Below are 18,639 nucleotides of genomic sequence, written 5' to 3'. Positions count from 1 at the left end.
TCCCCGACCGCTGCTATAGAGTCTAAAAACATAATAATTGAAGAGAAGTTTATGAAAAATAAATACATAATTGATCTAGAATTTATTAATATATAATGTTTATATTTTATGTTGCATCTTAATAAGTCCGGTTTCAAACGATACGTGACCACGTGGATAATCCTCAAATGAACTTCCATCATACAAATTGCACCATGAACTCCTACAATATAAATTCAATAAGAAATACACCAATGTCTGTTGCTTGAATCAATAATACGAACTTTACTCAAACAAGACAAAAGAAGACAAACAATTTACAAATTTAAAACAAAAAATTACAGCAATGTTATAAAAATGAAGTAATTTTTTTAATAAAGAATAATTTTATTGAAACAAATAAAAAACTTACCTTATTTTCAAGAAATTTACACATAATAACATAATTATTTCAAGTATATTTTTTGTTATAAATGTTAAAGAAAAGCAATAATTTCCTATCAATATTCGAAATACTAATTATAATAAAATTTAAGAAAAAATACTTTTGTTTGGGATTTTTTTTTGCAAACTTTTCTAAACTAAAGACACATACATCATACACACGCTAAATCAATCTCTGCCCTTTCAGATTTACTCGCAAATCCTCTTATTTCCAAATCCACAATTAGATATATTTACATCATTTGTATAGAGTCGAAAAACACAATAATTGAAGAGAAGTTTATGGTGAATAAATACAATGTTTATATTCTATTTTGTATCTTAATTAGTCCGGTTTCAAACAGTCCGGGATATTGGTGGAATATTGCAGCATATTATACTCTTCTTAATTTAAGTATTTAATATACGCAAGTACAAAATAATTGCACTTACAACTTGTCAAGTTACTTGGGCAATTGAATTACGCAATTCGTGTAAAAAGAAATGAATTAAACACGTAAATAATTCAAGGAATTTATTAAAATGAAATAGACCAAACATGGAAATAATGTATGCAGTTTTTTTTATTGTAGTTCCTCGTCTGCGTTATTCAGAATAAATTATAATCATATCGTCTAGACCTAAGGAATTTTATACGCATCTTCTTTTTTGTTGATGCGAGATTTCATTCATTGTTTGTGAGTGGTTTTCCAGAAAAAAACTGCATTCCTTTGCGCTCGTAAAATATAGTATTTTTTTTATCAGATTTACAAGGTGACTCAATTGGACTGCAACGAACTTAAAACTGCTATAACTTTTGAACCGTTTGTAATGTTGTGTCCATATTTTGCCTAATGATAGCTGATTTTATTGTTTATTTGCCTGCGGAAGCAGTTACATCTCAGTTTTTTGGAAAAAAAGTTATCAGCGATGGAATTCAAACGCCCAATATTTGAGTGGAAAACCAAAAGCTATTTTTAGAGCCTCAACTTGAATAAATCTTTTGTGTATCGAATCATAACACATTATAACGAAGCTCTACTTATGTTACATAATGCTATTTTGGTGGTCGACAAAAAAAAACTGCATTTGTGTATTTTTGAACATTTTTTTTTGAAGAAGAAACGAAACCGAAATCGATTTTGATTCTAAGATTTCATGAAAAATTGATATAATTCGTTGTCTTTTATAAAACTGAAAAGAACTATATATTAACCAAGATTTCATTGTACTTTTTTTTCAATTAAATTCAATTATTTACGCACGTGTTAACGCAGATTATCACGAAAGTTGTTCAATTGAAACGCAGGTGTTTCGTGCAGGTGTTCAATGTAAACGCAGGTGTTTAGTGCAGGTGTTCAATTACGTAGATTTACACGCAAGTGTTCAATTAAAACGTAGATGTAATCCATTTTCAAATAAAAAAAAATACAGCGTTCTAAAAAGTTACAGTTAAACTGGGCCACCCTGTATATAAAATGAATAATTTTTTTACTATATTCAAATTTGTTAGCACTTTATTTGTATTATTTACTTTTCTCTCTTGAAAAATGTAAATAATTAACAAATATTTCATTAATTATATTAATTAATTTCATTATTATCACTTTATTTTAACATAATGAATTTCTAAAGATTTATTCGAAAATCGAATCTGTTTTTGAACATTTTCTTTAAAGAAGAAACGAAACCGAAATCGATTTTGATGTAAAATTGATATAATTCGTTGTTTCTTATATATATTTCATTGTACTTTTTTTCAATTAAATTCAATTATTTGCGCACATGTTAACGCAGATTATCGCAAAAGTTGTTCAATTGAAACGCAGGTGTTTCGTGCAGGTGTTCAATGTAAACGCATGTGTTTCGTGCAGGTGTTCAATTTATGCACAAGTATTTTGTGCAGGTGTTCAAAGTAAACGCAGGTGTTCAATTAAAACGTAGATGTATATGCAGATACATCCACAATTTGAAACTAAAAATTGAAATGAATTCCAAAAATTTAATTGTTTTCCAACATTTTTTGCTGATGGTTCAATAAAATCCAGTTTCTTTTCTCTCTTGAGAAATGTAAATAATTAACAAATATTTCTTTAATTATATTAATTAATTTGAATATTAGTAGTTTTTTTTTATTAACATAATGAATTTCTAAAATCGAATCTGTTTTTGAACATTTTCTTGAAGCAAAAACGAAACCGAAATCGATTTTTATTCTAAGATTTCATGTAAAATTGATATAATTCGTTGTCTCTTATATTTCATTGTACTTTTTTTTTCATTTAAATTCAATTAACGCAGATTGTCACAAAAGATTATCGCAAATATTTCGTGCAGGTGTTCAATTAAAACGTAGATTTAAATGCAGGTGTTTTGTGCAGGTGTTCAATTAAAACGTAGGTGTTCTCACTCACTTTTATAATTTGATAAATAAAAAATACAACATTTACTATCCATATAAGTAAATTTGCTCTGCTCATCCATTATTCAAATTATTATTCATAATTTGGTCGTAAAAACTGTTATACAATACATTTTATTTATTATTATTTAATACTATAGTATTGTGAATATAATGTAAGGAACAAAATTTCATTTTCTTCACTGAAATCCTGAAATTTTGATTCATTTTTTTTAAATTATCAATTTCATCATTTTGTTGGAAAATGATCTATAATGATTATAACTAGTTATTAACATACAAATATTATGTATATTCACACCTATTACGTCGCCTACTACAATCCTCATAAGCTCCTTACGTAATCTGTCACGTCGGAGGTGAATATCAGAGCTCTCTACTGCTATTAACGACGAAAATTCATTGTAAATCTTCTTAACGTTTCTCCTCATCCTCCTCCTTCTTCATCCAGCAAACCGTAAAACTCGAGATTCATAACATGCACACTTTACACTCCTTACACATCATACGCTTAGTGTCATACTTATACACTCTCTCTTTCCTCAAAATCACGTCCTCAAAACGTGATTCAACCTAAAACGATCCATTACATCTAAATGGAAATCCACATCAAAAGAAATATCAATGTAAAAAAAAACCATTATGCATTCAATTAATCACGAGATTTGAATTATATTTTTCAGAAAATCCATTAAATCTTCAGTTCTTTTTTTTCTATAGTTTATAAGAACATTTCGTTCGCATAGTGTAAGTATTAGTTTAAGTATATTTTTTTACAATTATTGAGTTATAATTTCATCAAATTTGCAGATACTTTTATAGTTTATGAGAAACAATTTATAAAATTCAATTTTTTATTAAGAAAATTTGTAATAATTAAATATATTAAGTGTTTATGAGACTTTTATGTGAGAATATTTCGTGTACTTGATCTTATTACTATGTAAAATAATTCTAGTCATAATGCATGAAGAGGAAGGAGCTTCTTACTGCTAGATTTGCAGCGGGATGCGATACGTGACCTCGTGGATAATCCTCAAATGAACTTCCATCATACAAATTGCGTCATGACCTCCTGCAATATAAATTCAATAGGAAATACACCAATTTCTGTTGCTTGGATCAATAATACGAACTTTACTCAAACAAGACAAAAGGAGACAAACAATTTATAAATTTAAGAGAAAAATTATACAACAATGTTATAAAAATGAAGTTATTTTTTTTCTATCTTTCAATAAATGTATAATTTTCTAAAACAAATGAAAAACTTACCTTATTTTCCAGGAATTTACATATAAATGTTAAAGAAAAGCAATAATTTTTTATCGATATTCGAAATACTAATTACAATTAAATTTAAGAAAAATTATTTTAGTTTGGGATTTTTTTTTTGTAAACACATAAAAACTTAATAATCTAATAATTAACGAATTTATGCAATATTTCTAATTCTATCATTCTAATTCTACAAAAAATATGCATTCTTTCGAGTTAATTCATGACTAATATTAACGCAAATAAAATAAGTAACTATCATATTGTATCAAATGTTAAGAAAAAGTAATTAAATTCGTTCAAGTAACAAATTTATATGAAATCTTAATTGGAATTACAAAAAATCTTTACTTTATTTATCCTCTAACTCTACAAAGAAAAAGTGAAAAAAAATACTCTAACTATATTTAATATTGGAAATATTTTAATTATATGGAAATACAACTAAAACTTACCTTAATTTCTTAATTATTAATAATGAATAAATGTTAAATCTTTCAATGTCACAAAAAAAAACTTCAAAATTTACCATATTTTGAAGAAATTCATCAATGATTTCATCCTAATTCTAATACAATTGAATAAAAACTTAGTTTATCTTGTATAGACAATAATTTCAATATTATATTTCTTTAAATTATGCAAAAAAATCAATGAAATAATGTATACAAAATGTAAACTTAAAAATTTACCATATTTTGAAGAGATTAATCAATAATTTCTAATTAAATAATTAGAATGAAATAATTGCAACTATTCTTATTCCAATTCATACAATTTTATCGTTTCTTTACACTTATTAAAATTGTAGAAAAATTCAAAGAAAATACATTGAAAATTTAAAAAAAAAATCAAAATTTACCATATTTTGAAGAGATTCATGAATAATTTTTGTAATTAACTAATTAGAATGAAAGTATTGCATCTATTCTCATTCTTATTCTAATAAAAACTTACTTTTTCTTGAGTCAAGAATAATTACAATTTCATCGTTTTTTACAGCTAAAATTGTCCAGAAAATCAAAGAAGCAATGTATAAAGTTAAAAATTTACCATAATTTGAAAACATTCATCACTAATATTTGTAATTAACTAATTAGAATGAAAGAATTGCAACAATTCTCATTCCAATTCTTACTTACTTTTTTGTTGAGTCGACAATAATTACAATTTTATCTTTTCTCTAATCTCATCAAAATTATCCAATATTATGATGTAATTCGATTATCTAGAAATCTATATGGTATAAAATTATACAAAGAAAAATATGTTTTGCATTTGAGTCAATATTTATTTATGAATGCTTAATATTTACAAGTACATGTTTAGTTAATAATAATAATAACTTATTTGTTAGGTGGTAAATAAAAAAAAATGAATCTTTCGTGTACACATAAGTAACTATAGGAACGCAATTGTATAAAATCAGTGTTAGTTATTAAATGGGGGGGAATTTGCAATTAGGGCCTAACAGATCTTAGTGAGTAAATTGGCTGACTCATTGGAGAGGGTTGGAATCGTAGAAGGTAATTCGCTGTGTGTAGTTCTAGCTACAGAAATTACGTTTCGAGATTACAATTAAACCCGTGGAAATTCATTTACCTGCAAAGTGGAGCGACCTTCCAAAAAAAAAAGAAGGAAAATCCCTTTTTTAAGCAAAGATATTTTCGTATTCTCGTTTCTTTGTGTGTGTGTATACAACAAGGATATGTCCATCAAACAAATTCGGTGGTGTCCCTCTATATGTAAAATAAAAAGGGAACAAAAAAAAAATGTCCTTCTAAAAGGGAATTCCTCTCTGGACACAATATGCTCTCTCATTTCCTATTCATCTTCCCTTTATATATGTATATTTATTTATTTATTTATATATAGATTTACGTTTTTTATATATATTTTTCTTTTCATATTCGATTCGCTGCTAAAACTGAAAAAACTCGTTTACAGAACGCGTGGGTTAGTTATATAATTTTAACATCGAAATCTATTGATAGAGGAAGAGAGTTTCATCAGTGTTTTCATCGGTGTCACTATATACCCTTACTATATACACGCGTATATGTGACGTATAAGTAAGTAAATAAATACAATTATGTACAAATACGAAACACTCCACTCTATTCCATCGCACTAAATCGTTGACGTTGTTTTGCTGCTCTTCTCTATGTACTTTTTTTTACATCATCATCATCATCATCGTACCCACACTATTTAGATTACTATTTGTCACCTGAACACAAACAACAGCACTGAAAATAACACCGCTGCAGCTGCGAAGTCCTTTGTTGTCGTCGTCGTCGTCGCCGCGGCCGCAGATATTGTTTCCAATTCCAGTGGAGCGGGAGCGACGCTCGGGAACAGCCAGTTCTCAGATGGATCCTCGTCCAGATTGTGCATACCATCTGCAACACAATACCGAAATAAAAAATAAAATGTAACATTTTTACTTTCATTTAGTCTTTACAGCATAATTCTTCATGAGTTGCATAATGAAAATCCTAGATTCAATTGCAATATAACTTCAATATGATATACACAAATTTCGATTGCTTACATCAGCAAGTTTCTCTTGAGCCACGGTTTACTTAGATCAATAATATGAAATTTACTAGGACAATAAAAAAAGCTTTGCTTTCATTTAGACTTTAAAGCAATATTCTTCATGAATTGTAAATCTGCTTATTTTTGTTTTTGAAAACAATTTCTATAACTTTATGTATAATTATAATCCTAGATTCAATTGCAAAATAAATTCAATGTGATATAAAACAATTTCGATTGCTTAGATCAGCAGACTTGAAAAGTGCATGAAAGTTTCTTTACAAAATCTATTAGAACAATAATAAAAGCTTAAAATCATCAAAAATACTTCAATTTAATCTGAAACACAATAACGAAATAAAAAACTGTAACATTTTTACTTTCATTTAGTCTTTACAGCAATGTTCTTCATGAGTTGCATAAGGAAAATCCTAGATTCAATTGCAATATGATATACACAACTTAGATTGTTTCAAAGTTGAAAAGTTTCTCTTTCAAAATCTTGAGCAAAATTGGATATGTTACAGAGTTATGTTACAGTCAATTGTTCAAAGAGCCGCATGCATACAAGAGTCACGGTTTGCTTAGATCAATAATATTAACTTTGCTAGGATAATAAAAAAAGCTTTGATTTCATTTAGACTTTAAAGCAATATTCTTCATGAGTTGTATTATTATTTTTGTTTTAGGAAACAATTTCTATAACTTTATGTATAATTATAATCCTAGATACAATTGAAGTATAAATTCAATGTTACATGCATCAATTTCGATTACTTAGTTTCGCAGACTTAGAAAGTGCATGAAAGTTTCTTTACAAAATCTATTAGAATAATAAAAAAAAGCTTAAAATCATCAAAAATACTTCAATTTAATCTGCAACACAATAACGAAATAAAAAACTGTAACATTTTTACTTTCATTTGGTCTTTACAGCATAATTCTTCATAAGTTGCATAATGAAAATCCTAGATTTAATTATATATATAAATTCAATATGATATACACAAATTTCGATTGCTTAGATTGTTTCAAAGTTGGAAAGTTTCTCTTTCAAAAGCTTGAGAAAAATTAGATATGCATACAAGACTCACAGTTTGCTTAGATCAATAATATGAACTTTACAAGGATAATAAAAAAAGCTAAAATCATCAAAAATACTTAAATTTCATCTGCAACGCAATACCAAAATAAAAACTAGAACAATTTTGCTTTCATTTAGTCTTTAAAGCAATATTCTTCATGGGTTGTAAATCTGTTTATTTTTGTTTTTGGAAACAATTTCTATATCTTTATGTATAATTATATTCATTTTTACTTTCATTTAGACTTTAAAGCATAATTCTTCATGAGTCTTTGTGCATAATGAAAATCCTAGATTCAATTGCAATATGATATACACAAATTTCGATTGCTTAGATTGTTTCAAAGTTGGAAAGTTTCTCTTTCAAAATCTTGAGCAAAATTGGATATGTTACAGAGTTATGTTACAGTCAATTGTTCAAAGAGTCGCATGCATGCAAGAGTCACAGTTTGCTTAGATCAATAATATGAACTTTACTAGGACAGTAAAAAAAGCTAAAATCATTAAAATACTTAAATTTCATCTGCAACACAATACCAAAACTAGAACAATTTTGCTTCCATTTAGTCTTTAAAGCAATATTCTTCATGGGTTGTAAATCTGTTTATTTTTGTTTTTGGAAACAATTTCTATAACTTTCTGTATAATTATAATCCGAGATTCAATTGCAATATAAATTCAATAAGATATACACAAATTTCAGTTATTTAGATGAGCAGAGTTGGAAAGTTTCTGTTTCAAAATCTTGAGCAAAATTAGATATATGATAAGATAATAAAGCTAAAATCATCAAAAATAAAAATTTCATCTGCAACAAAATACCAAAATAAAAACTATAACAATTTGGCTTTCATTTAGTCTTTAAAGCAATATTCTTCATGAGTTGTATGTTTATTTTTGTTTTAGGAAACAATTTCTATAACTTTATGTATAATTATAATCCTAGATTCAATTGCAATATAAATTCAATGTTACATGCATCAATTTCGATTACTTAGATCATCAGACTTGGAAAGTGCATCAAAGTTTATTTTACAAAATCTTGAGCAAAATGGGATTTGTGGAAGTGTGTCTAGATCACTTGTCTAGATCAACAATATACACTTTATTAGGACAATAAGAAAAAAGTTAAAATCATCAAAAATACTTCAATTTAATCTGCAACACAATACCGAAATAAAAACCTGTAACATTTTTACTTTCATTTAGTCTTTACAGCATAATTCTTCATGAGTTGAAAATCTTTGTGCATAATGGAAATCCTAGATTCAATTGCAATATGATATACACAAATTTTGATTGGTTAGATCAGCAGAGTTGGAAAGTTTCTCTTACAAAATCTTGAGCAAAATTGGATATGTTACAGAATATGAACTTTACTAGGACAATAAAACAAAGCTAAAATCATCAAAAATACTTCAATTTCATCTGCAACACAATACCGAAAAAAAAACTATAACATTTTTACTTCCATTTAGTCTACACAGCAATGTTCTTCATGAGTTGCAAATCTCTGTGCATAATGAAAATTCTAGATGCAATTGCAATATAAATTCAATATGATATATACAAATTTCGATTGCTTAGATTGTTTCAAAGTTGGAAAGTTTCTCTTTCAAAAGCTTGAGAAAAATTGGATATGCATACAAGAGTCACAGTTTGCTTAGATCAATAATATGAACTTTACTAGGATAATAAAAAAAGCTAAAATCTTCTTCATGAGTTGTATGTTTATTTTTGTTTTAGGAAACAATTTCTATAACTTTATGCATAATTATAATCCTAGATTCAATTGCAATATACATTCAATGTGATATACACAAATTTCTATTGCTTAGATCAGCAGACTTGGAAAGTGCATCAAAGTTTCTTTTGCAAAATCTTGAGCAAAATGGGATATGTAGCATAGCCGCACTCAATGGGTCAAAGAGCCGCATGCGGCTCGCGGTTTGTTGACCATTATATTACTAGAAAACTTTTTTTTTTTAATAATCATTAATAAATTTGAAAGTTTGATAATTCTCAAATAATTATCTTAAATTTATTTAAGATTGATTTCTCATAAAAGTTTATCTTCATTGCTTGTAAAAATAGTTCATTTTTGAATTGAAATTATTTATTAATACTTTTTCAATATTTTTTTATTGAAACTTTGAGTATTTCGTTTAGTTAAATAACTGAAATTCATTATTAATTAAACACTTGTTTTTTTTTGTAAAGAAATTATGTATTTGTCATTTTATAACAAAAAAATACAAAAATACAATAAATTTAAAATGTGTTTTGAAATTTGCATTTAATTCCTAGTTTAGACTTCAGATTTATCAACAACTCTTGTTTTTTTGTTTGTAGGCAAATTTTATTGGGTTGATAATTCCAACGATTTGAATCAAAGTTTTTATTTTTTGCTCGATTCCATTATATTTGTTAAAATCGGTTTCAGATTCGAATTTTTTAATACGAAAATTCTTCACGAATCTAGTATATTTCCAATTGAAGTGAAAATCGTCTTCGATTTTTGAACTTTTTGATCTTTCAGGTTTATAATTACTAGTATTTGAAACAATGGATTTATTTTCGATTTTCTTATATTTTTTTAAAATCAGCTTAGATTCTAATTGATTAATTCGAAATTTCTTCATCATTTCCAAATCAAGTGGAACTCGTCTTCGATTTGTAACTTCTTGATTTATTTCTTTAGATAAAACTGAGAACTTCTTTAGTTTCAAATTCATTTTCTATATTACTTAGTTTTATTTTTCATCTCATTTCCTTATATTTTTGAAAATCAGCTTTGATTCTAATTATTTAATTCCAAACTTTCTTCATCATTTCCTAATCAAGTGGAAATCGTCTTAGATTTGAAACTTTTTGAATCCTTTTTTTTTTAGGTAAAACTGAGAATTCGTTATTATTTCTGAAAATCGGTTTAGATTCTAACTGTTTAATTGTAACTTTCTTCATTTTTCCAATTAAAGCGAAAATCGTCTTCGATTTGAAGCTTCTTATTATCAAAACATTGAGAACTTTAACATTCATTTTCCGTATTATTTACTGCTAATTCTATATTCCATTCATATTTTTGAAAATCAGCTTCGATTTGGAACTTCTTGAATTCTTACTTTCGCATAAGAATTTTAGGTGAAAACTTCTTAATTTTCCAAGAATGAGATTTCCTTTACTTGTCTATTTCTAGATATCCTCTATTAATCTATAGTTCAAACTTATTTATTTTTCTTAAAATTTGAACAACTTTTAGCTTCTTTACGTTTTCGATGAATTTGAGGAAATTGCAATTGCAATTAACATTATCAGACAAATTTATATCTTTTCTTATTTGTTAATTTCATTAATTGTTTCACAGATTCGAAGAATATATTCAATTTGCAAGAATTCCTCTAAGAATAATATGAATCAAACGTTTTACAAATGTAGCAGAAAATACAATGAAATAAACTATTTGTAGCAAATAAATATTTTTAAAAAAGAAAGAAAATAAATCTTTACGTTTTTACAGAAAAATATGAATATAATTTTTTTTACATTGGAACAATTTTTAAAGAAATAATTCAGATTTGTTCTATTGTAAGATTTAAATTTTTATCAAATAATTTCATTATAATTAAAACAATATAATTATTTGAAGATTTAACAACTTTTACTATTAATTATTATATAATTCTGTCTATTTTAAATATTTATGAGTATGTGAAATAGTTTAGTTGATAAAATATACATGAACGATATTTTATTTACTTGAAAAAGTGATAAGAAAAAAAAACTTTTTATCAATGAACTGAATAAAACTTTATCGTTCAGTCGCATTTAAACGTTTATTCGAACTGTTTGCAATTCAAACATTTAATTCGATCCATACATTTTCAACTTATTTTACCATGGAAAAGGAAATTATTTATGGTAAAGCTAATACAAACTTTACTATAGAATTACCACGATTGGTAAAGGAAATCAAAGAGAATGAAAATTCTGAATTTACTGCGAAAAGTGTCATTATTAATTATAATACGAATATTAAATTGAAAAGATTAATAGCAAAATAAGTAGCAAAGAAAAATGAAGAATTTGAATTGAAGAACTCAAGAAATGAAGATTTTTCATCAAAAATTATAGAAGTCTAATTGTATTCATTGAAGTGAATAAAATTCATCAAGATTAAAGCAATAATAGAACAAGAGATATTACCTACAGAATCAAGAAAAAAATATGTATAAACACAAGTTTTGCTATTGATAAAACTGAAGAATTTGAATTGAAGAACTCAAGAATTGAAAAATTTTCATCAACACTTATAGAAGTTAAATTGTATTCATTAAATTGAATAAAATTCATCGAGATTGAAGCAATAATAGAAAAAGAGATATTACCTACAGCATCAAGAACAAAAATATATATAAAAACAAGTTTTAGTATTGATAAATCTGAAGAATTTGAATTGAAGAAATCAAGAAATGAAGATTTTTCATAAATACTTCTAGAAGTTTAATTGTATTCATTGAAGTGAATAAAATTCATCGAGATTGAAGCAATAATAGAAAAGGAGACATTAGCTACAGCATTAAGAAAGAAATATGTATAAACATAAGTTTTAGTATCGATAAAACTGAAGAATTTGAATGGAAGAACTCAAGAAATGAAGATTTTTCATCAATTAGCTAGAACAAGAAAAATATTATATTTATTGATCGAAATGAATAAAATTCATTAAGATTGAAGCAAAAAGATTGAAGAATTACACAATCGAAAAGGAAAACTGATCAAGACAGAAAAACGAAGTTATTACGACTGAAATCAATAAAAATTGTCGAAGATAAAACAATCATATTTTTACTAAATCAATAATTCAAGTAATCAAATGGAATTATATAAAAGATGAAATAATGAAATGAAATAAATTTGTCTTAAATAATTTAATTATTTTTGTAATTTTTTCTATAAAAATTTACATTTAATATAGATTATAACTGCAGCAATAGAAAAATCTTGAAAACAATTTAAATAATTTAAAATTTCGTTATGAATATTTTAGTACGAAAAAGAAAAGGAAATAAACGAAAAATATACAATACAGAAGAATTACCATGAAATATCCATATTGAAAACTTCGGATAACCTGGATGAACGTAATTCGTTTAAACTGGAAAACTAATTAAAGTCCGCAAGAAGAGGAATATCCGAAATCGCTAATTACAAAATCGATCCGATGAAACTTTCACGTTATTCCTTATAATTGTTTCAAGTTGTAACGACGAAAATCGCCGAATTTGTTGCAGCGAACAATAAAGGTTTATTTGCAGTGATTATTACAATTGTTACAAGGTGGAATGACGAGAATTGTTCAATTTTCGTACAAGTTTTTTTTTTGGGTTTCCAGAAACGGCTTTTGAACATGCGTTTTTCAGGATTACAGACACACGCAAACACGTCCAACCGCAATGACCCTACTCAGGTGCGAGCTTAGTTCGCGTTTAATTATTGTTTGTTAGTGAAAGGGTTATTTCCAAGCACATTCAATCCTCGCACAAAATCCAATGAAACTTTGAGCCTCGCACAATGAACTCGTTTAAAATGCAAACTGTTCACACGCACATCAATTCGATGCATACATTTCTTGTTTTTGTTACGTGGATTCATTGTTCGCGTGATGCGCGTACGTTAATATTGTTGGTGTTATTATTATTTTGGAGTTCAAATTTTAATAACAATGTTTGTAAAGCTTCCGTCCGTCGAATTCGTTCACGCTCGACGATATTTGATGCGTGTCAGTTCTGCACTTTTGTTGATAAAACGTATAAATTACAAATTGGAAACAGTAATACGCACCAAATCTGCAAGAATCTACATTATTAATATGCAATTAATTTGAGCAATTTCTTTTATAAATTATTAAAATTACCAGTTGGAAAAGTTCTGACTAAAATGTTCATCAACTCAACAAATCTGCAAGAATCTTGAGTATTGATTTTCACGTGATATTAGCAATTTTGATCAACCATTGAAATCATCAATTGAAAATGTTCTGAATAAATCATCGGCTCAGCAAATCTGCAAGAATCTGCTAACCAAATCTATAAGCATAAAATTCCTACAATTTGGAAAAGTTCTGACTTATTGATTTGCTCGTAATTATAGTCATTTTTATAAAGAATTGAAATAATCAATTGGAAAAGTTCTGAATTAAACCATTGGAATACAGATGAGCTCAACAACCTTACAAGAATCTGCATTATTAATTTGTACGTAATTTGAGCAATTGTGAAATTACCAATTAAAATTTTCCAAAATAAACCATTAAAATGGTGAAAATCTAAGAAAATCTACAAGAATCTAGTGTATTGATTTGAATGTAATTTTAGCAATTTTTTTATAAATTATTCAAATTACCAGTTGGAAAAGTTCTGAATGAAACCATTAAAATGTTCATAAACTCAATAAGAATCAAACTCTGCAAGAATTTAGAGTATTGATTTGCATGTGATATTAGCAATTTTGATCAACCATTGAAATCATCAATTGAAAATGTTCTAAATGAAACCGTTAAAGTGATCATCGGCTCAGCAAATCTGCAAGAATCTTGAGTATTATTATTTGCATTTGATATTAGCAATTTTGATTACGAAAGTTGTATAAGTTCAAATCTGATTGGGCCAAAATCTGTAAAATTTCTACAATTTGGATAAACCAATGAACTCAACAATTGGAAAAGTTCTGACTTATAGTCATGAACATACCAAATTTGCAAGAATCTTCATTATTGTTGTGCACGTAATTATAGTAATTTTTATAAAGAATTGGAAAAGTTCTGAATTAAACTATTGGAATGGTGATGAGTTCAACAGACTTGCAAGAATTTACGTTATTAATTTGTACGTAATTTGAGCAATTGTGATAAACCATTGAAATTACCAATTGAAAATGTTCTGAATTAAACCATTAAAATGGTGAGAATCTAAGCAAATCTACAAGAATCTAGTGTATTGATTTTAATGTAATTTCAGCAAATTTTATTAAACCATTGAAATGATTAATTGATAAAAATCTGGCTTAAACGATTATAGTCGCCTATATCATAAAACTTGATGCGAAAGTTGCACAGAATCTGCAAGAATCTAGATTAATGATCATAAAATCTTATACAAAAGTTGCTTAAACTGTTTAAATCGTTGAAATAGTTTAAAAGATTCCAGATCATTGAATTGGATTATCTCGTAGATATATCGTTGTGCAGTCTTAGAAGGGTTTTTGAATATTAAATGCAATATTCTTAGTTAACTTTATTATACACATCGGAGTTTTATTGAGAAGTCAAGTATACAATAGTTGATCTCATGGATTATTAACTAACAGTTACATTCTCCTCTTAAGTTAGTAAGTATGAAGACAGTGCTCTTCCTTCGTTTCTCCAGCTAACTCCAACTTCTCCGTTCGACCCTCTAGCTAAAACTTCCTCTCTTTTCGGCCCCCTGACTAAGAGGTTTTGACCTTGTGAAAAATACAACCGTTTCTTGATCAAACCCAAATATTTATGGGCTGCAGAAGGTTGTTAAGTGGTGATACAATAGACAAAACTATACGATTTAATGTGTAATAATCACGAACAAGAATCCGTTTGTATATTTGATGACAAAACCATTAAAAGTTTCCATTCTATGTGTGTGCCTGTGCGCGTGCAAAAGCTCCACAAAGAATCTGGATGCAAGAAGTAAAACCAGAAGCGATTGTTGTAAAATATCTGCTCATTGTTTGGCTGCTGTTGCTGCTGCACATATACAGAGATTTCGCTGGGATTGCTCGAGAAAGACGGTTTCCATAAAACCGGAGGGATGAAATTGCTCGGAATAAGACTTGCAAACCCGGACTTTCGTGGGGTGGAAGCAGAACTGCGACACTACGTTGAAATAATCGCACGTATAAATAAATTAATCCCATTTAAACTTCCGGCCCGGATTCGGGGGAGGTAATGTTTTCTGATAAATGAAGTCGAATTAAAGGCCTTCGACGACACTACTTATCGAGTTTCCCTTACCGAAAGCGAGGAGAATCTTACAAGAAAGTTTGTACAGAAAATTGTAAGAGTGAAATGCAGATCCATTCATTAATTAACTTTCTTCTTGAGTGTAAAGGTGACGGTTTCAATGGAGAGATAAAGCCGAATGGAGTGAAAAGCTTCATACAATTATTTTGTTTACATTATTCAGCATATTCTGTACAAATTAATTGTTTAATGTCATTTTTTAATTGTTTAAAAACTACTGGAAATTAGTTAAATATTCCTCAGAAACAACAGTGTTTATTAAAGTATTAAATGCGCTAATACAGTAACAAAAGCGCGCTGGACAAAAGCGCGCAAGACAAAAGCGCGCAATAAAACCAACCACGTCAATAAATGACATTTTTTTATACACATTATGTTAATGTCTTAAGTGAGTAGAAAAAAATAAATAGGGTTTGTTTTTCGTGATGCAACAACAGATATAAAATCCATTATATCCATGGAAATAATAGAGATTTTCAGACGAACCAAACGAAATAGTTGAAAAGCGAACACAATACGCTCGCGTTTTCATTCCATTGGAAAATCTCGTCGGAGAAAATCAGAAGAAGAAAAAAAACAAATCAATCGTCTCGCAATTAAAGCACAATCTTTCTACGTCCCCGCACGTTTCTTTCTTCATTTCTTTCTTCTTTGCCGTTGTTTGATTTCCACCAACATTCCGTTTTTCGTCGACACTTTCGGTCGTATTGTGTGTGAGTGTGTGTGCTGCCTCGCTTTTCATCGAAAAACCTCGCTTCAATCATCTAAAATTTCATCGTTCCTGCACGTAGAAAAGAACTTTTCAACAGTCGCACTCGATATGTTTGTTGTGTGTATCCATTTATTTAACGCCGAGCGAGACGAAGTCGCAATATTTGCAGACAAAAAAAAAATTATGAAACGAACGGAAATAACGTTGAAATGCGAACTAAATAATTCACTCACCTAGTTTCGCCGTCGGCGCAAGACTCGTTACCAGATGGAAAACTTCAGGTTCTGAAAAAAATAATGAATTCACAATCATTTGCAATAAAGACAAAATATTTGGGGAAAAGCGTAGCGTGCATTTATCATGTTAGTTTTTGTTCATTTTTTCGATAGGGAACGTGCTCAGTTCGAATCCACCTGGCGCCGGTTTTCTTGGATTTCCAATAAAATTTTATAGAGGAATCGGATGTAAAATAGTCCGATTTCCCCATGAATTTTCCTATTACTTCAATACGCTTTTAACGCAGCCCGTTTTAATGCATCAATAAGACACGTTCCGCTTTAAACTAAATACATTGTTAAAATACGCTAAAAGTTATTTAAAGAAAGAAAAATGTTAAAGTTTTATGACTTTTGAATTATAAAAGGATAAAAATTGTAATAAATTAATAAAACTTATTGAAAATGTAATATAAATTGTGATGAAACAGTAATAATTTGTAATTAAATTGAAATTGGAATGAAATTGATTAATTAAAAGAAAAAAACGTTTTCATTTATTTATAAAACAATGTCCGGCTTTGATGTACTTTATTAGCTCATATTTATTTATTAACTTCATTCAATTTCATCGTGGAACGCAATGAAAAAGAACTTTTTTTTTTGTGTTTGCGTTTTATTTTTTGACGTGCAAAGTTATTAAACGAATGGAAAAACACTGTTGTCATGCAAGCGCGGAATCAAACCGACTATTTGCGAATAATCGATGGAATTATAACACAAAAAAAAATGTATATATACAAAATAATGGTGTTTATCAAATAAAGCGCGCACGAACTGAACGGACAGCAGCAGAACGAAAATGCGAAAACCGAAAAATAATTTGCACAAAAAAATGTACTGTATTTTATGGTGAAAATAGAGGAAACTGAAACTGAAAATGTGGATGGCAACAAATGTTTTTGTTGCGGGAGATATAGCGAAAAAAAAATGTATGTACAGTGTGTAGGAATGATGAGACTACTATCGGTTGGGGGAAAAAAAATCGGCGAATTATTCGCAATTTTCAGCTGCGATGCAATTTAAATTGATTGAGTATCGCGGGACAACAATGACGATGCCAACAAAAACCGGATGGGACAAAAGTGGCCAACAACATGAATACGTCGACAAAGGACACTGCAGTGTGTTTCGTTTGGACAGATAAACTGTAACGATTAAAAGGTGTTTGTTTTTTTATATTTTTTTTTCATCTGCGGATTTTCGTTTAAATCGCGACTGTATTTCGATTTGGAAAAAAAAAGTGAAATTAGTCAACTATAAACTTTTGCAACTCGTTGTAGTATTCACATTATATTTGTAGTAGTAGTACACTAAATACAATAATGTAAATATATACTGAAAATATGAGAGAAAAATACGTTTAAAATATATAAACTTTATAGTAAATCTTTCATTCATTCATCTCGCTTCTTCATTTGGTTAATTTCTTTCTTCTACTTCTGTTTTTTTTTTATTGCAAGTGCAATTTCCGCATTGTTTTACACGTTCTTAATTTGGTCAGCTCTCTATTTCTCTTTTATCATCTTTGTAGTTTTACTAAAATTGTTCATATATTCGTTTTGCAGTTTGTCCAACTTCCTTCTATTTAATTTTTTTCTACTTTTTTCAAATTTTTGTTCATATTTGCAATTTGCTGCCTAATTTTCCAATTATACTTTGTTGACTAATTCTATTAATATAGTTAAGGTTTTCCTTTACATGATTCAATATGCTGTCTTCTATAAACTGTCCAGAAATGTAATCATTTGTGTCACTATCTTTCCATTTTCTTTCGTATGAATTATTTGCTTGATGTAACTGCAACTAATGTTTGCGACAAACTATGCTAAACAATTTGCTATTAATATAGTTAAGGTTTTCCTTTGCATG

General features: G+C 27.9%; 1 protein-coding gene across 1 annotated transcript in view; it reads right to left on the bottom strand.

Moving 5' to 3' along the window:
• Positions 1-5,436: 5,436 nt before the first annotated feature.
• Positions 5,437-18,639, bottom strand: part of LOC108557939 (lachesin-like) — a gene marked incomplete at its 5' end in the record, with an annotated part of 21,350 nt that continues 8,147 nt past the window's right edge. The window contains 2 exon segments of the mRNA XM_017914681.1: positions 5,437-6,504; positions 16,726-16,776. Of these exon segments, the coding sequence (XP_017770170.1) occupies positions 6,329-6,504; positions 16,726-16,776 (227 nt within the window).

This window comes from Nicrophorus vespilloides, unplaced genomic scaffold, assembly GCF_001412225.1.
Source record: "Nicrophorus vespilloides isolate i.1.1-1 unplaced genomic scaffold, Nicve_v1.0, whole genome shotgun sequence".
Lineage (NCBI taxonomy): Eukaryota > Metazoa > Arthropoda > Insecta > Coleoptera > Silphidae > Nicrophorus > Nicrophorus vespilloides.
Note: the sequence above shows the minus strand (reverse complement) of the source record. Positions and strands in the feature narration are given on the sequence as shown.